General features: G+C 35.3%; 1 protein-coding gene across 28 annotated transcripts in view; it reads right to left on the bottom strand.

The window, feature by feature from the left end:
- ASPH (aspartate beta-hydroxylase) overlaps positions 1-24,998 on the bottom strand; it is a 228,308-nt gene that overhangs the window by 156,734 nt on the left and 46,576 nt on the right. For 24 of the 28 annotated variants that reach the window (XM_054497391.2, XM_054497392.2, XM_054497388.2 and 21 more), the window contains one exon: positions 639-731. In XM_054497391.2, coding sequence (XP_054353366.1) covers positions 639-731 — 93 coding nt within the window. Of the gene's footprint in view, positions 1-638; positions 732-3,185; positions 23,363-24,998 lie in introns of those variants that run through there. The other 4 variants (XM_054497408.2, XM_054497409.2, XR_010127213.1 and 1 more) reach the window with 3 other exon arrangements.

Consider the following 24,998-nt stretch of genomic DNA (forward strand, 5'->3'; position numbering starts at 1 on the left):
GTAAATATGTAGTGTCATTCCTTAAACTTCCAATAGGTGGCATAAGAAAACCAGAGATTTAGAGACTGTATTAGATTTAGTAACTTATTAAAATATTTCATGATTTTCCTACCTATAGTCATAGGCTTTGGGGTAACTATGGAGATGCTTGATTTATGAACCCATGTAAACACAAAACAGGCTCCACAGATGACCACAAGGAGGTTTGGGAAGTCTTTTAAAATAAACAGGAGACCCTCATATAAAAAAGACTGAGAAACCACTAGATCTACTCTATTAAAATCACGTGACAAATGATAACACTAGTGTAGAATTGTGTGTATTTTTACTTTCACGGTAATATAGTACAGTAGTGCTGGAACTGGAATCAAGAAACAACATTCAGTTCATGACGTTCCTAAATGTGTGGTTTTGGACAAAGAACAACTGTCTGCCTTAGAGCTGATCTTAAAAATTAAAATTATCCTGTGCCAATTTCTACTAGAAAAGTACTACATAATTTCAGAAGAGAAAAAAAGTAGTTAATTATTCTGTAAATGATGTGAAACAAATTCCAGGTAAAACATGATTCTGTAAATGGGGATACCTGTCAGGATCTGGCACACCTGGGCGAGACTCGAGGATGAGGACAAGCTTACCTGCCTCCACAGGAACCTGCTCCTCGGGCTCAGTGTGTGGCTCAGCCTCTTCTGGCGGGACTGCTGGCTCTGAAGTAGATCTCTCTTTAAGTCCTGCATTTTTTTATTCACAAAGTTAACTTGAGTTTTTGTGGGGTTTTCTGTCACATTAAACCAGGAAAAATAATATTTTCAAACATTTAATTAATAGTGCAGGTAATTAATAGTTTCTAAAATTGTATGCTTAAAAAGTGAGGTAGGAAAATAGTTTGCTCTTCAACTTCACATGAGCCTTGAATATATCTCTTTGTCTTAGTTAGCTTTTCACTTCAAATTAAAACAAAATCATTGTTTAAATGTTCATGAATCTCTAAAATAGTCATGTCTAAACCTGCCAAAAGTTCAATATGAGTTCAAGCTCCTTTTGTGTTCATAAGCGATTAATTCCTAAGTCCTGCAGTTTGAATTCAGCAATGAGGCAACTAAGATGCACTTGAACTTTCTGTTATTCAGGTACACTCGATGTTTTCACTTATATAATTATTTATTCTACTTGAAAAACAGTTAAAAAGAAAAAGAAATCATACATAACTATTTATTATCTTCTAAAGGAAACCCCTATAAGTAATCATATTATTCTGTAACAGCTAAAATATATGAAAATTTAAAAGTTCTTCTCCCTTTTACAAGTCCTAAGAAAAATAAGACAGCAGGATATGTTAACATGAAACTGATTTTAAAGTCAAGGCCAGTCTAAAATCTATTATACTAAGTTAGTTATTTGAAGTTATTTGATATTTTGTATGTGGAACATTAAAATAGGTCCTCAATTAAATCCAAGTATTTAGAAAACAGCTAAATTCAAGAGTTAAAGATTCCGTTTGCTGATCCTGAACTCCTCCTGACCTCATTAAGAATCTCCTACCAAGAGTAGTCACTGTGTATGGACAGCCTGCAGCAGGAAGGTCACGGTGATGTGAAGGGCAGTGTTCTAATCTTAAGCAGCTCTGTGCAGCTCATCTATGCACACTAATGTGGTCTGGAAAATTCTCATTTCGATGTATTACTCTTCTTTTTTATTTTTCCTATGTCTCTTCATGTTTCTTTTATTGACAAAAACATACTCCCACATTCCTCTTCCCAAATCTTAAAAAAAACAGAGACAGATACACAGGACCCTGCCACATCACTTACATTTCCTCTAGTTACCATTTGCAACACTATTTCCACACAAAACTCACCACTAGTACACCTGACACCAACACATACAGTTGTGTTCTATACCTAAGTTACCTCTAACTGTAAGACAGGCTGCAAAGGGATTATACACAGGTCCTAATTGTAGTTCAAGTTCAGGGAGGAGGGGGTAGAGATGAAGTCCTAGTAAAAGACATCACATTTCAAATTCAAATTTAGGGCTGCCCTCCCTTTTACCATTTAAATAATCATTTTTACATCTCTCAACTGTTAATGAAACAGGTATGGAATGATTCATTGCCAAGTTCTGCTGAATGAATGGGAAAAAGCTTAAGAATCTCAAGAATCAAGTAATTTATCTTTGTGCTCTCAGCACCTCAGCTAACACTTGGCACATAGCAATTGCTCAATGAACACTTGCTGAAGGGCTGAATACATCCAGTGGTGTTAATGGCTGTGGAGATTCCCTGCAGGGCCAGGGCTTCTTAGGTGCACTCCAGTAGCTGAGTAGAAGAGGGAAGGGGACTCACATTAGTACTTCTCTACTCCTATGTACCAGAGATCCATATTTCTGCTCCAGCATCCACCATTTCAGTGCCATGAGTCTAGTTTGCCTGAGACACTCCCAGTTTATGTCTGCTGTCCTGAAATTATTTCACTCTCAAAACTATCTGTCTGAATGAAAAATTACAGGGTCATCCTTCACTGACCCCACTGTAGCAGGCTCTCAAACTGTGTTCCATGTGTTATACAAGCAATGAAATGTTTTCTCACCAAACGATAAAGATTTAAACTGCCTGAAAACCCCATTCTTAATGAGTTTTGAAGTTTCATTTGGAAAAAAAAATCATAATGCTACGTGTTCAAATACTACTAGTATACCAACATTCCGACATACAATGCCCGAGAGTCAGCTTTCTCTAACCAACTTGAACTTATTTGTCTCTAAAATTGAAATTGCAAAACATAGGAAAAACAGGAGAAAGCAAAAGCACAGAGCAAAAAATATTGAATTTTTTACCCTGTCCAAAGTGGAAGGTGTATTATAAAATTGTTAATACCTGGTCATAGCTATTTCCAGATATGAAATCAGTACAAAAAAAAATTGTAAACTTCAAAGAAGCTGAGATCATATTACTGTATCTCCTCCTCTAGACCTCTATAAACTTTTTGAAACTTAACAAAAACACATTCTAGACTACAATTGCTTTAACAATCCATATGGAAGAATTTGCCCTACAAGATTTTATTTCAGTGTTTCCAAAAAACTTTTTGCCACCCAAACTCATTTTAGTTCTAAAATTTGAGGGAAAAAGCAAGCGAAAATGAATCAAGAAAAGTAAATGCACATAAGCTCAATTCAGTCATAGGAAAGGTTTTCAAAATGGATTTATTATGAGGTACAAGTGGCAACAATGTAGCAATGAAATAAATATTCAAAATTAGGTTATGACATGAGATGTGTCGGTTTTGATGTTCCTGGGGCTGCAGTTACCAAACTGCCAGCTTATAATGGTTGAGCAGGAAGGAAATTTATCATCTAACTAAACAAGAAGTGCGGAGGCGGCTGACTGCATCGCAGGTCAAGCTTCACCCTCAGGCTGGCAATCAGAGCTCCCCAGCTGCAAGCTTCTTTTTCAGACAAGGCGATGTCCAGAAGCAAAAGGAGCATCTCTTGCTCTGCTTCTTTCTTAGGCTTGAGGAAATCTTTTCCAGAAGCTGCCAGCAGTCTTCCTTTTCAGTGTTAATCATCAGGACTGGGACCCACTTCCATTCCTGCTCTGCCAAGGGAAGAGGGTGTCCACAGCTGCCTTCTAGTCATTACGTATGGTGAATAGATACTGCCAGTCCACAGCAATGGCCACAACATGATTTGGAAAACACATTAATTCCCTTAAAACATACCTTGGTTTTAGTTCTTTAGGTTCATCAGATAAATGTGGAAATTATAAAACATTTGCATTTAATCACTATATAATTGCCCCTCAAATTTTAATTAAAATTAAATGAAGCTATGAAAAGCAAATGAAATCAGCACTTTAAATCAACCACTCATAGCAAATATGATAAATGACACAAATACCCAAGCCCAGGATTAGCTTACTTTATTCACTGCTGCCCATAATGAGAAAGAATCAATATATTTCTTTCCATAAATATGTAGTAGTTGTAAACTTACTAAATTGTATGTTGCATTCAATCATTCAACAAATATTTAGCACTTATTAATTCAAGGCATTATTCTACAGTAAATGAAAACGACACACCTACCTTCCAGGGGAGAGAGCAATTTAAAAAATAAGAAATATGAACTATTTAGAGTATATTGGATGGGGACAGATGATACGGGGAAGACACGGAACAGGGAGCACATTAGGGAAAAGTGGGGGGTGGGGACTATTCATAATACTTTGGCAAAAGGACTCACTGATAACATGTGAACAGACCCTGACGGAAATCAGGGACATGGCTATATAAGTTACACGTGTGTTTCAGGTAGGGAACTGCATGTTCAGTCATGTGTTGCTTAACAACAGCGATACATTCTGAGTAATGTGTGGAAATACATGTTGAAATGTGCCATTAGGAAATTTTACCACTGTGGGAACATTGCAGTGTGCCCAGGCAAACTTAGAAGGTATAGTCTGCCACACACCTAGACAGTATGCAATATCCTATTGTTCCCAGCCTACAAAACTGTACAGCACGTACTGTACCAAATACTGCAGACAACTGTAACACAAAGTACTTGTGTATCTAAACACAGAAAAGGTACAGTATAAATATGGCACTATGATCTTATGGGACCACTATCATACATGCAGTCTATCCTTAACCAAAATGATAGCATTAGGCATGTGACTGTATGAAATTCCTCAACTGGGAACATATTTGGCGCCAAGGAGAAGAAAGGTGGCTGAGGCACCAAGAGAGGTGTGCATATCAGAAAGGCCCTGGATGCTAGATCCAAGGGCTGTAACTTGAGGGAACACAAAGGATTTACTTCTCGTAAGAGTTATAAGCAAGCCACTCCCTCAACAAAACCTGGGAAACAATTATAAACTTATTTTGTTTCATAGAATTTCATACACCTAGCCCATTAAAAAGCTAAAAAGTTTTTTTAAATTAGTGTTTTAATCTTTGGTTTACTAATTCAAAGGTGTACAGATGAAAGAAAACGTGTCCTTACTAATCCAGGTTACTCCAGGTATGGTTATCTGTGCTCAGGGTAAGTGGTACTGTTTCAATTGCAAGGAGTCTAGCAGTATAAGTCAATTTATCCCAAGAATAAGGCTCATAGGTATAGGAAATTTGAGAAATATTCTGGAAAATCAATACGCCAGAAAGGCATGCATACTAGGTAACCATGTTAATCCTCGTTGTTGCTCCTGGCTTGTGTAATCAGTGAATACAGATTTTCCTCAGTATACCAACAGCAGTCTCGGAAATTATCAAAATTCTGAGACTACCAGGTATTGAAAGCTGCCCCATGATACGCAGTAAGAGCCATTCCAGATCCAAAGCATCTTCAAGTAACCCAAGCTGGACAGACAGATTTCAAACAGACATAAATTACAAAAGAATTAAACACTGCCAATAAGGTTCCCAAGAGCCTGGTTTCAGCACCAATGAAGGGACTCAACAAAGACTGGTGAGAGTGGACTCACTTTAACATCATGAAAAATACAGTTCAAGGACATGCAACTGAGCATGGTGTGTAAGTTCAGGCACCTGGGACAACAGGACGCCTTTGAATTCCATTTGAATTCTATCTCAGTGTTAACCGCAGCTACACTTTTTGGTTTCCACAAATGCAAAAAGGGGACAAAACAGGACCCCTAAGAAGGGCTTTAAGAATTAAATGAGATAATTTAAATAAGTATTTTTCCAAAAATTTACCATTTCATTTATTTCTTCTAAAAAAAATCTTTACACCTCCTCCCTGCCAGTCACAGGCAACTTCCAAGGTAGTTAAAACACTGCAATTACTGAACAATCTTTTGGGTTCTTCAAAAACACACACACACGGTTTTCTTCTTCCTAATATTCTTCAACGGTATATATACACCTGAAATATTTTTAGATAATTTGTTTTGTATATTCACCATTCAACAAACAAACATTGAATGCCTATTAGTGTCAGTTACTAGGATAGGTGCTCGAGATAAATCGTAGTCCGGCAGCAAAGTCCAAGAATGAGGCAAGGTGATGAGTGCGATAACTGGAGTGTGTGGGGTGCAGCCCTTGGGAGGGTCAGAGATGTCTGAATGCAGAGGTGATGACTGGGCTGGGTCCCGTGGGAGAGACAAAGGCAGCCCATCACACAGAGCAGGAGCACATTCAGGAGGACGTTCTAGGCAGAGGGACTAGTGGGCTGTACTGACAATCGTTCCAGTCTCATTACTTTCTCTCTCAGCCCCTTGCTTATTTTGTAGCATTTCACTGGAGGGATTGCAGCCACCTCAATCTCTTGTATCCCCCATGCCTTGCCCAGTCCCCAGCATGCTGTAGATACTCAGAAATATTAGTTGAATCAATAAATGGGAACTATAGACACCGCATGTAGGTGTTATATAATTATCAAAAATAACCCAACAGCTTTAAGCATAGATCATCTCCCTCTAATAGGACACAAGAGAAGTGATACATAAGGCAAAGAAGATGGAAACGAGAGGCAGACTTCTATGATGTATGCATACCTGACTTAACATAGAGCAATAAATAGATACACAAAGTGAAATCAAATAAGGCACTAAATGAGAACAAAGAAAAAAGAAATGGATGACTTTCTGCTTTGTAGGGCTTACAGAGCTCTTTCAGAAATCGATTCCTAGGTAAAAATGATAGCCAAGGAATAAACATCCAGCTTATACAATTATATTCTTAGGCAAATGGAGAAGAAAGGATAAGACACTAAAGACTGTTATTGAGGAATCTTTCAGATTAGCCCAAGCTAGGTTTTTCATGAAAATAACCTTATGGGTCTGCTACATATCACCCATCCTCTAGTTTCCTAAACACAAAAACTTTCCTTTTAAACTGAATGGGGCTAAATGGAGAGAGCTTAACAACAAAATAAACTTTATCACCTGACATCTAAATGGCAATATTTATTATCAGGTCAACATTCTCTTATATTCTTTCAATGGTCTAAAACTATTGTTGACCAATAATTGTTTGGAATAAGATCTCTCTCTTCTCCCTAGCTTTTTTTTTTTAATTTTTAAATATAACTTCAACTTAATATTTAGATTCAAGGAGCACGTGCAAGTTTGCTGCATGGGTATATTGTGTGATATTGAAATTTAGAATATGAATGATTCCATCACTCAGGTAATGAGCATAGTATCCTATAGTTAGTTTTTCAACCCTTGTCGCCCTTCTTCTCTCCCCTCTCTAGAAGTTCTAGTGTCTCCTGTTTCCTTCTTTATGCCCATGAGTACCCAATGTTTAGCTCCACAGCTTCTTATTTTGAAATACCTATTTTGTCCCATCCTATTCACCTCTCTGTATTTGGGCAGGGGGAGAAGTAGGAATGGGATGGGTAGAAAAAGGGGAAACAAATTCCATCATCTGCCTGCTTTCAGTGCACCAATTCCTCCTCCTTCTGGTAAAAACACACTAACTTCCTTAGGGGAATCCAATTTTTCTTTACCCAACAGTTTAAAAGTGGGCACTCACATATCCCAGGGTGTCACCAATCACAGCTTTCTTATCTCCCACCCCATAAGGAGTAGGGTTGAAGATGAGTATACAAGACTCTGCCTGAGAAGAAAGCCAACATTCCTGAGGGTCCATAGACAGATGTAGGTTGAGAACATTGTTCGAGCACCTAGATCCAGCATAACAAAAGAAAAAAGCCAAAACTACTCCTGGGCTTTACAATTATGTGAGCCAATCCATGATTTTTGTCCATGTAAGGTATCTGAATGAATTTAACACCATGGATGTAACCAAAGAAATTCTGGAGAACATTCAAAAGTAAAATTAAATATATTCCTAATATCCGAAGGCAGAATGATAAATGCATTTTCCATAGAAACATAGTTACAATGAGACTTGCAGAACTGGATATTAGAATTAAATCAATTTTTGTGGACCAGAGTAAAAAAAAAAATCTCTGAAGACCATAAAATCTCATCTATGGAAAAATGTGCTCTGAATACAAAACAAATGTAAGCTTTTTCACAATTAGGCTGGTTATTAGGCTTCTCGATTGTACCATATACTTAAGGCTATAGTTTATTTCATAACTTTTTTTCTAGCCTTTATATCTTGTGTTTTCATGTTGTCACAATATTCTTTTAAAAATTAAGCATTCTTACGGCTTCACTCATGTGCGACATTTATAATTATTTGCATTTGCCCCCTCAATGATCGCAGTAGAATAAATCAGGTTCCACTATACTCATTTCACAAAGACACATTCATTACAAAGGATAAAGGACTTAAATATTTGTTTTGCAATCTGTTGACCTAAGTAGGAATAGGAAGCACAGTTTCAGTGCTTCCAAGTTTTTAACCCCTGACTGAGACATTTTGGTTGAGTATTATTAATCTTATTCTACCAATGATAAAGGAAAACTGACTGCCCAACCATGTGCTGGCTGTTTACACATATGCAATATTGACTGGTTCTCACAACCACCTTGAGGAACAGGCATTGTCTTCAATTTACAAATGAGGAAAACAACCATTTCCAAGATGCATTTTACAATGGAATATTCTGAGCAATCGATTTTGAGAATTATTACCAGTGGGCATTAACAGGAGAAGAAATAATTGCGGACACAGGAGAAAGAAATCAATGTCAGGAGATAGAGCCTAAGTCACCAGATCCATTTCATGGACAATAACATTACAGTTAACTTAAAACATTTCAAATGAAAAATGATACTTGTTTACTTCCTTTCTTTTTCAATGGAAGTGTCTATGGGGAATCTTTATTATCCAAGTATCATTATGAGGACCTCTGAAGTTACAAACTTGCATAGCTAAGCAGGTCATAATACAAAATATTCTCAATAAAGCAACCACCAACAGAATTAACTTAAGTAGTCCTCTGGATTAATTTAAGTGTTCATGCTGATGGATTTATATCAATTTCATCAGTCTCTCATTGTGAAATTTTGAGAGGATCATCTATATACAATGCAAATTACCTATAAAGTAAAATTGAAAGTCTTGTTTAAAAAAAAAAAATTCAAAACAGTGACTACCATTGATGTTAGGAATAACTAAAATTCATTCACATATGAAGCCATTAGAAAATGAAACAGAAATTAGATGACACAACAAATGACAAAAAAATTCGATGATGATGTAAGTGCTTCAAAAGGAAGTATCTAAATATTAAAGGATAGAAGATCATCCTGGAAAAATTGATTGGCACTCAAATATTTTCACAAAATTGACGATCTCTTCACAATGATTGTGCTACTAAAATGTGAAATGTTATCTTTTTCTTACAAAGTTTAAGAAAAATATGCCAATAATGTCATTTAAAAGATTTGTAAGTATCAAGTCACAATATAATTTAAATCAAATGTTGTTAGGGATATGGCAAAATAAACTTACATTTTTAGTACTTAATTTTCCCTTTTCAGGTCTTCCCAAAAACAGCTTCTGACTCCCAACTACTTAGTATTGTGAATTTTTTGTCCCTGTTGTAGCTGGCTTATTTAAAAAGGTAACCTTTCTGGTTTTAATTATACTTAGAAGACAATATGAAGCAAACAATACAGAAATAACAACCTACTGAATAAAAAGTGTAAAACTGAGAGTGCAAGCATGATTTTAACCCACTAATCATGACTGAAAGCTTGTTTTTAGTTGAAGCTTAAATGTTCATGCAGTTGGATAAAGTGTGACTTCAACTTCAATAAAAGTTAGTTAAAACATTTACAAAAAGAAAGAAAAGAGAAGGAAAGGGAAAAAGAAGAGAGAAGGGAAAAAATAAATCAAGTTCTAGTCTACAAGTGCTTTTAAAGGATCTTTAAATGTTTTAGTTGAGGTGTTTCAATTCTTGAGCTAACAGTCAAAGGAAAAATCAATGAGATAGCCAAAACATTTCAAAGTACTTTACTAAATAGCAATAGACAATTCTTATGTGCTTTTGATGATTAGGTTATTCCAAAATATTTTCACTCATTTGTTTAGAATTTAGTATTTATGTATTTTCTGCCACATAGCCATTGAACTTAAAAACTAAGGTAAAAATTACCAGAATGCTCTCAACAAATTCACTTATAATTGTTTGCCCTTCTTCAAGACAGAACAAAAAATCTTTAGCGAAGACAGCACTTAAAATTTTGTACATAAGTTTTAAAAAAACATTCCATTTATCTCAGGAGAAAAGATCTAACACGGGGATATGGTTTGAGAATCGTGTAACTTTCATATGCCTGGGGGACATGTTCTGCTTCTTCTATCCGGTTCTCAAAGCCTCACTTTCTTGTCCCAGAAGCCCTACGTTTGATGAAGTTTGAGTGGGACCCACTCAACTCCCATTCCAAAGCTTTGTGCACAGGTGTGCGCCTGGGAAGAATCACCATCCTCAACTACAAAAATGGTCCCAGATGTTCACCAGGCCTAACCAGGCCAACTGGAATTCTCTGTCCCAGAGCCATCTGCATTGGGGTTGGTAAAAGTTAGAAAGACTGGTCTGGAGCCTGCTGAGGGCCATCTTGGTTATCAAGTGGTAGCATCTCCAAATAGAATAAGTCAGGCAGAAACCAGCATAGTTAAGACTTAGGAAGTGAGCTAAGAGGAAAAAGAACTCTGATTCCAGGTCTAGACTTGGGATCTAGTCATCTGAAGTTAGTGCCCTGTATCTGCCAAACAAAGCAGCTGTAAAATTCCCTTTTTGGTTTACTATGTTCTTGTAATGTGTAAAAATGGCAAAATCCTGACTAATCAAAACATAAAACTCCAAGTTATCAGTTTACAATATCTTCAGGCCTCAATTTTTAAGCAATAAAATAACAGGATTATATTAGAGATATCAGATATTCTCTAGGATTTCTTCTCTGTTTTATAATTCTATTGAGTTGAAATTTCTGTCAACTAAATGTCGTAAAGTATTTGACTTTAAATAGTAAAAGGCGTTAACCTAAGAAAAAGGTGTACAATACATTTAGAAATATTTACACTTAAACATACTCATTTCTGAGTTGAAATATCTTTGATTAGGTCAAAAATCTCGTTTTTAACATCTTCACAAAAAAGTAAATAAATATGTTTTAAAAAATAAAATCTTTGTGGTAGCATTTTTGATTCTGTTGTTAATAAGGTTAACATTAAGAAAATCAAAAATGCTACCACAGAGATTTTATCATTATCAATTAACTGCATTTCACAGTAGTCACAATTAGATATTTAATATTTGAGGCATAGAATAGTACAAAACCATTTGTAGAATTAATTTCTCACTAAAACTTCACTTTTATATTAAATGTTTTCTGAGGTACTAAATTCTGATCTCTAGTGAAGAGATTACATTTGCAATTCCTTAGAAATGGTAAACAATAATGACACAAATATGAAAAATGTATGCCATTCAACCAAAATAATGGAAAAAAAGTGTGATATAAAATGAAAGTACATCCTAATCTGAAATAATTAAAACCTTTCTATAGTTATTCTAAGACTATAAAGGTATCATAAATAAAAGTGTTCTGAAATTGTTCTTCTAAATACAACTCTCCCCTTTATTCACGGTTATGGCCAGAGTTCTCGGAGCAGTGTATGTGGTACATGGTAAGCACTAAGTATGTGCTGGATGATGGGAGAAGGGTGGGGTTGTTGTAGGGAGGTCAGGAGTGAGAAGCATGCAGGAGTGAGGGGCAGCGGTGAGGTGAGGAGTGAAGGAAAGGAGAGAGTAAAAGACTTGGTGAGGGAGACTAGAAAAGGGGAGATAAGAGGGAAAAGTGGAAGGAGAATCCATGAAAAGCCTGAGGAACGGCCCCCTGAAAGGCTGAGGGAGGGCTGGGAGGGCTGGAGAGGAGGGAAGGTGGTGGCACATGAGCCTGGGGAGGTGCCCACGAAAGAGAAAAACAGGGAAGCAGGAAGGGGAAGGAGGGAAGAAAACAACGAGCAAATCCATCTCCCTGAGTATTTAGCACACTTGAAAAAGTTACAAGGCATTATGCATAGAAATAACATTTAAAATCTTAATATTCTTATTTAACGTCAATGAAAGTATTCAATATATTAATCCATAAAAATTCATGATACATACACATTTGTCTGAATACATGATCAACAAATAGAAGTTATTACATCATATTCTATGACATTTTTAAAATGTTTTTACATTTAGAAGCATGAGACGGTATATTTAAATTTCAGGTAATTTACTTGCTGAGCACCAATGATACATTCAATGGCTAATTTACACACCCTCACCAATCAGAGCAATATTACATTTTCCATGCTTTTTTGTAACAAATTGCAATCTGGAACATGACCATGTTCTGGGATGATGATGCCAGAGTTTTAGTAGTTTCTTTTCTGGGTATTTCCCTTTGTTAAGTGTGCATATCTAGTAGAACTTCTACTTTCCTTTCTGTCGTCTTTGTCTCTGGATGCCATTTTACTAGAAACATCCTTTATATTTGTTGATTTTTTCCTATTTTCCTTGGTTTTAGCACTTTTTTCTAGGTCCACTTTCTCTTTTTCTCTGTCCTTTTTCCCCTTAGGAGACTCCTTCCTGGATAGGTCTGCAGCAGCAATTTTCTTATCCTTTCGGACATCCTCTTTCTTCCCCTTTCTTCTCTCTTCATTCTTACTTTCCTTCCTTGACTCAGGTTTCTCTTTCTCCTTCTTGAGCTCTTCTTTAGTGAGTTCTTTAACTTTCAGATTTTCCAATTAAAGGAAAAAATGTTTATTGACAGGATCTCTTAATCACAGAACAGGAAGTTAGTGAAAAGGTATTCTCTTTTTATCTCTCCACACACAGGAAATGCACATTCAGAAAGTTACTTTAATTCACTAGTCTTTATGGTGGCTAAAAATAGATGCAAATCTCTATAAAATATCAACTATTAAAAAATGCTAGAAGCTTGTCATATTTTCCCTCTTGAAATACAGTATGCCTTGTCTTAAAACATTAACATGCAATATTATAAAACTGAGTGCACCACGAAGGCAGTACTTTACACAAAGTATTAACTCACACTTTGTAATTATAATTAAAGGAACACTGGCAACGTAAGAACAAATTTTTCATAATTTGTAAGAATATATACAAAGATAATTTAAAATGTTTAGCTCAAACAAAAACATATGTCCTTAAAATACACGTGCTTCTCTGAAGACAAATATATGTAAATAGCTTTAAATATAATTTCATTTTCTTAGTTAACTAGGCAAAAAATTGTCATGTGTATGACATTTTTAAATCATTATCTGTAGTATTTAAAAGGAAAAATTAGAATTCCCTTTCTGCTTATATTCATCATGAAATCAGTATTCCTTTAAGTATGATTTCCCTGTTAATTCACATAGAACCACTCAAGCTAACACACGTCTTCTAGTTCATAGGGTTGAGAGAGCAATTAAATGAAACACACAGCTAATTCCAAATCTCATGGAAGGTATTGCTTTCAACTTGCTTTACATGGTGATAAAGCAGTTAGCAAAAGCTCTGAATTTCATCTGTTTGTACTCTCATGAAGAAATCATAAGGTAAGGTGTTTGCAATGCCACATTTAAGCAGAAACAATGCCACATTTAAGCAGAAACAAAGAAAATGAAATATTTCTTTAATATAATAAAATGTGAAAGATGTTTTTGCCCATCAAAATCACATAAAACTTACACAGCACAAATGGTATTCAAAATGAGCATTAGATTTGCAGTGCTCACTAAAAGTACTGTATCTTTCTAGGCTGTCTAATAAAACCTTGATTAACAAACAAAAACACCACATAGGGTTTCTCCATTAATTGAATTTCCTGGTGATCAACCAGGAGATTCTTCAGTTCTTCCTAAAAAACCTTATTATAGTCTTTTAAGAATACAGAATAGTATTCATTCAGGATCATGCTGAGTCTTCATTCTACTTCAGTGCTGTTTGGATAGTAACATAGACACTGGCATTGCAAAAGTATAAAATGGATGTGCAATGCTATCGTGTCTTATTCTGAAAACTGCTTTTAAAAAATTCAGTCTTTAATGTTTAATTTGCTTCTCTAGATCAAGAAGTAAAACATTTTATTGTCCATTTGTTTCACCATTATTTATATAAAAATAAGATGGTGAAAATTGTTTTCATCCCCAGAAATTATTCAGAAGAGATAGGAGGTTAAACCATTAAAAGTTCCTGATCTTAAAATATAAATCACAAAACCCTGTGAATCACACAGTAAGTCTCATCTGTTCATATTTCACCAAAAAAACAAACTACAAACAATATGCCAAGCCCATGAAATGATCACAAGAATATCACAGGCTTATAAAGAAAAACATGCACATCCCCCATGCCTCTACCCACAAAGAATATGACTACTAACATATGAACAAGAATAACCACTGGCATATAAAGTCAGGCTGTAATATTGAGCTGTTAGTCTACAAATGGCTGACAGGTATAATAACTTATTTATTATTATTATTTTTTTGAGACAGCGTCTCACTCTGTTGCCCAGGCTGGAGTGCAATGGCGCAATCTCAGCTCACTGCAACCTCTGCCTCCCGGGTTCAAGCTACTCTCCTGCCTCAGCCTCCTGAGTAGCTGGGATTACAGGTGCCTGCCACCAAGTCCAGCCAATTTTTGTATTTTCAGTTAAGACAGGGTTTCACCATATTGCTCAGGCTTGTCTCGAATTCCTGACCTCGTGATCCACACGCCTCGGCTTCCCAAAGGGCTGGGATTACAGGTGTGAGCCACCGTGCCCGGCCAATAATTTTTAATGAATTAAAATATCAAACACAGCAAATTCTATGTCAATGTAATGTAGGGTTCTACATTATACATTCACGTTTTCATTTTACTGAAAACTACACATTTGAATCACACTAGCTTTCACTGTGCTCTAAGACAGAGTGTCATGAGAGCTTTTGGAGAAATAAAAACAATTACTGAAGACTTCATCTTTTTTTCCCAAAAGTAATTCAAAAAAACCAAAGTAAGAAAGGTTTTAGGGAACAAGGTAAGATGTGTACATGTAAATTTAATATATACATCATAACAAATATAACACGATATTTGTATAATATATACATTCTTAATTTAAAGACTGTTACAAAGCTTTGATAACATGAAAAGATAATGACTTAAAATTATAGGCTTGAAGCAGAAAATCCTTTGATGAAATCCTGATAAAACTACTTATAACCTAAAGTTGCACCCAAGCAAGACTCAAAAGCAATAATGTTTAGCATTAGCAGCAATATTAACATTCCCAGAAAATGTCATGCATTTTCAAACATTAAACTCGATTCACTCAAGGCTAATTTGAAAAAATGAAAATACCTTTAGCCTTAGTTTTTCTCTTGGCTACCCCACTGGGTCCTTCTGTTGATATTTACAAGATGAAAATAGGTTATAAACAGAAAATTTAAGGGAATTCAAAAATAAGTGTCTATTAAATAGGTAAAATCAATGCCACTATAAAATATGTTAAGTTACTTAAATTCATCATTAAAAAATACTCCAATATCTCTCTTATTTGTCACTTTAAAGCCTTCCTTTCACTGTCTTTAACAGATAAATGCGTTATAATTGGCCTATGATTTAACAAACTTCACAATTTGGCTTAGATCTTTAAGAATTGTTGGCATTAGAAATACTTAATTGCCACTGGAAATGGCATTTTCTATTCAGTGACAGACTTCCACTTGGGTCACAGATGATCAATTAAAAGTACTAGAGTGAAGGACCAAGGACCTTACTTCACTACTCAATCACATTTGCCATTCAAAAAAGGATAGCATATTTTGATAGAGTTCATCTTTACTGTTTGAACAATCACTGCTCTTCCACCAGTTCGCATTGTCTTTTAAAAAATTATATGAGTAAGTAAGAATGACAGTATTATGTACATACATTTTACATTTTTCACTCTAAAAACTTTGCAATAGCTTTCTATTTCCTCTCTTGGCAAATGAAAGTTCTGCTAATAGATTTATTTTTGAGTCTCTAACAATATACCTCTAACTCTTATTCCAACCAGGCTGTACTTAGCATCCCAATGAACTGATCTTCCCAATTCTCTCTCTCAGTCACATAAAGGCTGGTTTACGCTATGTACTGGCAAACTTTGTAAAGTTCCATTCCAAGTTGCCAATCCATTTCTTAGGCACATTAGGGTTGGAGGTGCAATGTAGTGTTCATCTCCTCAGGAATGGTGGCCTTTAGCCTGTCACTAAAGAATGAAGGTCTAAGGTGTGGTGATAAGAAAGTCCCCAAAGCCATCTGACATTTTTCCAGCTGTAAATTGTAAAACCCACTTTGTACATTTCTCAAAACTTCTACTTTCAGTATTAGACGTTTGTACTATTATACTGTTCAAAACTCCCCTTTCACTATTGATAGCAATTTGTATCTATCAGTTGAGGTCATCCATTTGAGAATGGTAATTTATTTTGGTTGAAATGTCAATATTCTTCAAAAATGTATTAGTATCTCTTACCATTGACAACATAAAAACGGAAACAAGTGACTATGGTTATATTTGTCCACTTACATGAAATACATAGATAACCATAATCAGTACTTATTCCCATGTGTTTAAAAATTATTTTTCCCAGACAAAACTTGATTCTTTCCTAACCTCTGCCAAAACCAGTGTATCACCCAGTAATAATGAGTGCTATTTCCAATCACTCTCCACTAAAGTTTATTTCAGAATAAAATATCAAAACTATTCTTGTAATACCCACTTTTAAATATGAGTAGTATCAAAGGTGTAAAACACATTAGCATAAAACATTAAAATATACTTATACTACTAGTACCGCTATGTTCCCCTCCTGACTCCTGCATGTTCTCCCACAGCAGATTCAGATTTTCCTATTAAAAAGCAGAGTGAGGAAACCCAGACTGCCCTCTCCCTACCCCCACTGTTATGATCTAGGTAAAAAGAGCTATATGGATGAAAAGACTAGAGTTAACTTTCGTCATGAATAAACCAAAATATTAGATTAGCATCAGATTAGTGAAACATATAAAAATAAACAGTGCTGTGCTTTATTTTAAACTTTCTTGGTTTGGGTATAAATCCTTACAGTGACACAAATGAACACGTGAACAAAGTGCGATGCACGATATAAAACTCCAAAGGATCATCTTATGCTTTTCTGAACTTAAAAACATAGCCAATAATTTTTCAATATTTTTGACATAACAAGGACCAAGCTAATAATTTAAACAATTATTACATTCAGTTTATGAAGAAAAGCATATAGACATGAAAAAAGTATACCACCAAAAACAGTTAACAAAGGAGTCCCTAAGTAACAATGAAACAAAAAGAGAGTAAAGAAAAAAAAATTTTTTTTTTTGCATCCCGGAACTTAAAATAAAATGAAATTAAATTTTTAAAAAAAGGAAATGTGTTTTTTTTTTTTTAAAGTGAAATGATCAGTTTTAGGAAGGAAGGCATGAACAAAGTTTTAGGATAAGGGCACTATTTTATTATGTTAGTTACTAAATATCCTCTAAGGTTCTTCAGAATACAGTTTTACAAGCAGTAGAGAAGGCAGTCATGCCACAGTGATGAGAAAACATAGGTGGAAGGAAAGGTGACCAAAAATCTAGGGTGCTCACATCAGCCTTCCTCATTTCCTTAGAAGAAAACTGATCATATATCGAGTTTCCCTAGATTCTGAGGGGGACAGAGAAGGAAAAAGTTTGAAGAATTTTACCAGGGTTTTGTTTTGAAGGTCGAGGAAACGCAGGCATGTCTGTAAGAAAAAGAAGCTAAGTTCATAACAGGAGAGAGGTGATGAGGTCAGGAGGAGGTACAGGCTCAGTGGAAAGGGCTAGCTTTGGAAACCAGAGGATGCAGTGTCTGAAAAAACGATGAGTGAATGAGAGAAGAAACAATAGCTCAAAAAAATCCTGAGATAGTAACGTTGTAAAGGGAAGAGAGAAGAAAATAATGGAATGAAGGCACACTAGATTATCTTAGGAAAGCAGAAAGCAAAATCATCTCTACAGAGGAATAAAATGACCCTGGAAGAAGGAAGGTTGAGGAAAAGTTTAAAATGACTGCTAACAAGGGAAATTGTTGGAGCAGCATGCCCCCGACAGAGGCTCAGTACAGGTAACTTTATAGCAGATTTTTTTTTTCCCCAGCAACAATCGGAAATACAGTAACGGAGAAAGGGGTCAGTGGTAATCCAAGATTAGTGACAGCACGTAGAGGGGAAAATATATTAGTTTGTGGGAATTAGAGAAGTGGACTTAAGGGAAAACCACAAGGCAGGTACGAAAGGGCCACCTTTCTATTCTTCCTAATTCTTGACAGAATTAAATTCTTATCATTTGTAACTTTGGTTGATGTAGATTCTCCCTACAGTGCCAAAATGCCACAGCATGTGCTACTTTTCTCCTTTTCTATCTTTACTACCATAGCTAATGTCTAGGGAAAAAAAAGAAAAAAAGGGAACATTCCACTAATCAATAAAATTCATGACAACACAAAGGCTCTTCAGAAATAGTTTCCAAGTAGTATGAAGAAAATTCTATCAATTCGAGCAAAAATGGAAACATCTTGGTATTTCTTAATCCATTCAGACAAAAGTTGTTTTTAATTAATAGAATACATTCTAATTTAAGAAATAATCAAAGCAGCATTAGGATGTGCTTAAAATACATGCTGAAAAACAACTGCCATGCTATTTACTTTCTTTTCGTCCTTTTATACTTATTTTGATGTAAGTATTTAAAGTGATGATAGTTAATAGCTCTGGCAACTATTTGGGAATTCTTACACAGAAATTAGGAAAAAGGTTTTACATTCTTCCCTTAGAACATAAGAGAGTTGCCTAAAGGAAATTTATGCTATTTTGGCAACTGCCTCAGGCCACCATTCCACATTTTCAAAATCAAATGTTCTCTATGAAATTAAAATGTTTGAACCATTAAGCCAATGGATAGATCTGTGGTTACACCACATGCAACAGACATGATTTTAGAAGACTGGCTGCATTACACATACACAAGTAGCTACTTCAGACTTTCAGACAGCTCTAGAATTGGTCTGGATATCACTTCATACTCAGGTCATTTCAGCCACTCTCACCATGTCTGGTGAGACCTGTGAGTCACTTTGAGCCTTCTCATCTTCCTCTGTCCCATACTGGAACATCGTAATCATTTCAACATTGACTACACATAGCAAAAAGAGGCCCTAAATGTCTGAGTAACCATCCTGTTAGCCAGGCAGACTGTTCCTCTAGAATGGATGTCTACTCTTAGTAAAATGCATGTCAGGACACTACACTAATTTCTTTTTTATTTTTAAATAGACGTAATAATATAGTACAGATTAAAAAAAGAAGAAGAAAAAGCTACAAACCCACCAACCCTCTACAGTAAGTGGGGAACGGAGGATCAGAACATAAGAAAACTGAAAGACTAAATAAGCAGAAAGGGATTACATCCAGAGACAGAGAAAAAAAGGTAAAATGCAGATTCAAATACAAATTGGAGATTGGAAAGGTCACCTGAAGACTTTTGTTAGCATAGGTTAGTTTGTTATAGAAACTCAAAATGTCATTTCTATTGCAAAAAATATGTCCAATAATTTTACTTATTTAAACCAGTTTAAAAAAAAAAAAAAAACTCAGTATTTTATTATGCAAGGAGTAACTCCTCATCCATCAGGACCCACACCAGCATATGACATTATTCATATGATATTAATGAATATCACACGCAGGGCTTCACATTGAAGGGGAATTCAAATAAAACCGAAGATCTGGTTCCTAGTTTCAAGGAGTCTGCAAACTACTTAATATCTAACTCCTAAGTATTACAGGGTCATCTCAACAAATAACAAAGGCAGTGAATTCTGAATACTGGTTCCATCATTTAACTTATGAATATAAAGTCTGGGTCACTGAGTTTCTTTAAGTATTCCAAATATGCATTGTGATCAAAGATTCCACAGCCAAATCACAGAAAATTTCTTGTATGTTTTATAGACTTAAGGAGCTAGCCCAGCGGATTATTTAGAAAGGGTCATGAAGCATCAATTCCCAAAAAGTTAACTGCCAAGTGACCAAATTAAGAATAACTGGCTGTGCTAGATCTAATTTTTTGATAATTCTTCTAAGTCACAAACATCAGGGTAAACAAACAATCTGTTCTATCTAACTAAATAAAAACAATTCAAACAGAAAATAGTCCTTCTTTCATGTCTGGATACAGCTCTATAAGACAGGGAGGTAATTTCTAGAATAAAGAAAGAATCAAGGACAAGATGAAAAAGCAGGACAGCCCACTATTCCATATGTCCTCAGCACTGAGGCGTCTGGAGGATTCCCAGGGCAGCAGGCTGACAGCCACGCCTCAGGACTGGGTAAAATTGGCACCCAGAAGACACTTCCCCAACTGACTTATACCCACCACTCATGTCCCAAAGCAAGGCAGGCTGAAGGAAGCTAAAGGGCTGAAAAGAATCCCCAAAGTGCTGCTGTCTTGTTTTTGTGCCAAACTCCGGAGAACCCAGCGCCTTTGCAATCGGACAAATGTCAGCGCATCCGAAGAAGCCGGAACAGTGACTCTGAGGAGACAACACTATATCTCAACACGGAGCCTGTTCCACAGAGTTTCTCAACTCTGAAAAGGTAAAGTAAATACAGTATAACTTAAAATTCCATAACTATATAAATATTCAAATTAACGGGATACGATTTTACCTTAATTTAGTTCTTAAGTTTAAAAGAAATGAGGTAGGAAAAGACTTATATTATGAAACAAAGTCAGAAAATACACGCTTAGAAAATTAAGAATTTTAGCAATACATAATAAATCAAACTAAGGTGAAGTAATTTTGTTCAGCTTCGAGATACTTTATAGCGCAGTTTGGCAAACACCTTTATTTTATCTCACACACACACACACACAAGCCTTAGGCACAAGTTGACAGGAGTCACAGAAGTCAGGGGTTTGTCAGCTACCTGGGTGTCACCTTCATCAGAGGCTTTCAGAGGAACTAATGAGAGGTGGTACAAAATAAGCAGCGAATTTTTATCCCACATTCTTGTTTTTCACTTACAAAAATAAAGCATAATTAATTTCTGTACATAAAATATGCATTAGTATGGCAAATAAAGCCTGATGAAAATTTAATAATTTCAAACATTTTTAACACAAAATTTAATTATTTACTTCTTATCAATTAATCGAATATCTTCTAGTGTTAGTAGTAACAACACGTTAACAAATAAGATTGCTTTAAAAAGTATATCCCGGAAATTAGGCTGGGTGAATTTCATTGAGTGGGGCTGAAGATTCCTTTAGAATTTAAACCTAATAAACTTTGATATTTCATAGTACCCAAGTATGAAAGCAGAAGACACAATAAATACAAAGACTGAATAAATTTTCAGAAGGAACATTACTGAATGATACTCATTTGTTGCAGAACATGCTACTAAGTGACAGCTTAACTGAGGTCCTTGAATATTTGAAAACAGAAGCTTTAACAGCTATCTTCTGCATTAACAGAATAAAACATATTTGCCCATTAGTGTGGGCAAGACAAATTAGAGCTTTAATAGTCATTTAAACTTTAAGAGATTATTGTCCAGTGTGTATATCCACATCCAAAAGTAGCTACAGAATGTTTGCTTTTTAATAAGATTAGCAAATTGGACAGTATTTGCAGATACAGGTAAATGGTGGGCAGGGGGGATGGATGTCCCGTGCTGACTTGAGGCTGCTACTTTCAGGCTGTTACTATGACAGCCTACAAGAGTAATTTCTAACAATTTAAATTTGTCATAGTCCCCTCAGAATAAATGGATGAATGATACACTTATTGAAAGTAATTTGATTAGATATAGAAGACAAGAAATATTTGAAAAGTAGAAATTATAGTTAAATAAAATGTGAAGAAGTGCAAGCATTTTCAAATTTTTAGCTCTCTGACAAACTAACACTAAGTAAAATCTTAGAGAAGCTGGAAGAGATTTAAAACCATGGAACATCACTCCTTCAAAAAGTAACATCCCTTTCCTTATCTTCCTTATCCCTAGAAGAGCTTTGCTTGAGGGGAAACTGATGAAATCTCATTTTAAGAAATGCATTTTGTATATAGCTGCTACAACTGTTTTTGTTACTATTGAAGCAAACTCATTTTTAAAGAAATTGATTCAAATATGTTTTTAAGGTTTTCTAATGGGAAAAGTTTACTGCCCTAAATGGAATTACCACTTCAATAAGTTTATAATTCTAAAAATCACATTATATCTAAGCCAAAATCAATATCCAATTAATAAGTTAATGAAGGAAAAAATGGAAAAAGACTTATTTAGGATGAATAATTTTAATATGTACAACATTAAGATACATATTCACATGTCCCCTCTTGTGTAATATGCCTACTTTAAAAAAAATACAAATTACTTTCTCTGGATGTATATTTGGAAATAAAATTTAAATAAATTTTGCTTTCATAGACAGAAATATGTCATGCTACTATCTGAAAACAGTAAGTTAACTTACTCTAAGGCAAAAACATGGAGTTATTTTTAAATTATTTTAAAAGCACCATTAACACAGAATTTTACATAGAAATTTGTATGAACCTATCTGACAAACCTAAACAAATTACAATAAAAAATATCAGCTTAGTAAAGAACCATCATTTTATACATCAGTCATGTTAAAGAACAGAGAAGTATTTAACTTAAAAATCATGCCAGAAATATTTTTATAATGAAATCCATTAGAATCATCGTAATTAATAGTGTGTTAGAAAGACAAGCATCAAGGGTTAACCACAACACAATTTGCTGTTAAGTGTCCAAATTTAGTTCAGTGAATACATGAGTTGAAACAAAACGATACAGAAACCAATTATACCACCAAGAACATCATTTTCAGTGTACTTTGTAGCTGACTACAAGAATGAGGAGTACCATTTTCTTCAATAGAAGTTGGGGGAGCTGAGGGAGCAAGGGACTAGCTAGTAGCTGTACTGGGCAAGATCACATGGTTGACTTGCACGGTAAGATCACAACCGCCCCACCGCACATTAAGCCCTACATAAGCCAAGGAAAGAAAAGAAAAAGGAGGCTGCTTCAGGTGTTCATTAGCCAATGACTTCAGTCCCTGAATCAAGGTTACTGGTTATGTAAATCCAATATGACACAAGTCTTTCCCTGAACCCCTTCATTCTGTGACGTACCATCAACACCATCTGCGGTTTCGCTTTCTTCTTCTTCTTCTTCTAGCATTTCAAAAGGAGTCATTATATCATAGAGAAATGAGAGGAAACCATAAAACCAATCTGAACTTTCCTCTGCTAAAATATTAAGGACTTCCTCAAGAGAATCAATATTTTCATTACTGCCATCTTTGGTCAGGCCTACATAAGAATAAAGGAAGAGAGAGAAAATAAGGAGAGCAGTTAGGTGGAAAAAAGAAGTGGAGGAAGGGTGATCTCAAAAGCGACGTGCATCAAGGTCAGAGAGGTTTACAGAAACGGTATTTGGAAAATAAAGAAGTCCATTAAAATGCACACCTTACAATCAACTCTCAATCAAATGTCAAAAGAAAGCCACAATTTGACCAATCCTCACCACTCCTACCAGCCCCTACCCAGGTTTACCTTTCTCTCATTAGTGTTGAGTTGAAAGACAAAATTTTATCGTCAAAAATCAATAGACAGTAATGGAAAATCAGTTGACAGTAAAAGGAAGAGTGAGTAAAAGCAGTATCAGGGAAAAAAAGATATATACTCTGACAACCTCCAGATTTGCTCATTTACCAACCAGATTTTATCGAGAGTTGATTATACACACATTCATTCATTTGTTCATTCAAACTAGAAAGGCTTATTTCCTCAAACTTCTCCCCTCCCCCCACCACCACCCCACTTAAGACCTGGAGTTAACTTAGGAAATTCTGGAGTTAATATAATTGCAGTATTACCATTTATAGCATCCATAGATGGGCAAAAATACACTCAAATTATGTAACTCAGATAATTTTAACATTTAAATTTTAACACTATTAAATGTGGTAGCTCTATAAAACTCTGGCAACTGACTCATGGTCCTGTAATTCTGGCCAATGACAAGAGTCAGCTATTAATAATAATTCACTTTGCCTACCGATATGAAATGTGATCAAGGCCTTAGCTGGTCACTTGCAATAGGAACATTCCAAATTCCTCTCCCCATGGGCCTGTGAAATTAGCGTCTATTGCTAAGACCCTTTACAGCTAAGTATTGGACCCCAAACAGGCCCTTAGGATAGAAATAAATCAAAGTATATATTGTTTTCATCATTTGTTTTTTTCCTGTGAAGAACTGGCTCTGGGTAGCAAAGGTTTCTTAGCTCCAGTAGGTATCAGAATCTGCCAGTACTACCAAGCTGTATACCAAGCCCTTAATTCTGAGGAGGAATAATAGGGTGGGGTGTTGTGACTGTAAGAAATGTGAACATCCATGACCACTGAGCTTTTCTGGTTGTAACCACTTAACTCAGTCATTTAAGGCTTTGGCAACACACAATTTCTCCATGTAGTATAACTACCAGCAATCAAGATAGGCAGATAAAGGATAAGATGACAACTAATTTAAAAGTTTTAAAGATTACAGTGAATTTTCTCTGCTTTACTCAAAAGAACTGTATTGTGTCATTGTTCATATTTTTGGTAGGAAAAACGCAAATTGCAGTTGGTATTTAAATTACTTTTTGACAAGCCTAGAATGTTTTCACTGAATTTAGCAGTAGACAAATGCTGTGAACAAAGATCTATAATCCCAACTAAGTCTCTGTGGGAATAACACTGTTTCTTCTTCCTGCCTTAAAACACTATAGCTGCATATTTAGTACAAACTTCTTTATTTCTCTCCATTTGCCAATATATTATAAGTACTTCCAAGTATTACATATAAAATATAAAACTTTTCCATCCTGCAGTATGACAGGTGACCATATGCAACAAATACGCAAAAGCATTTGAACAAAACTGTTTACCCAGCCAAGCAACATTC

The sequence above is a fragment of the Pongo pygmaeus genome, chromosome 7 (assembly GCF_028885625.2).
Source record: "Pongo pygmaeus isolate AG05252 chromosome 7, NHGRI_mPonPyg2-v2.0_pri, whole genome shotgun sequence".
In the NCBI taxonomy this organism is placed as follows: domain Eukaryota; kingdom Metazoa; phylum Chordata; class Mammalia; order Primates; family Hominidae; genus Pongo; species Pongo pygmaeus.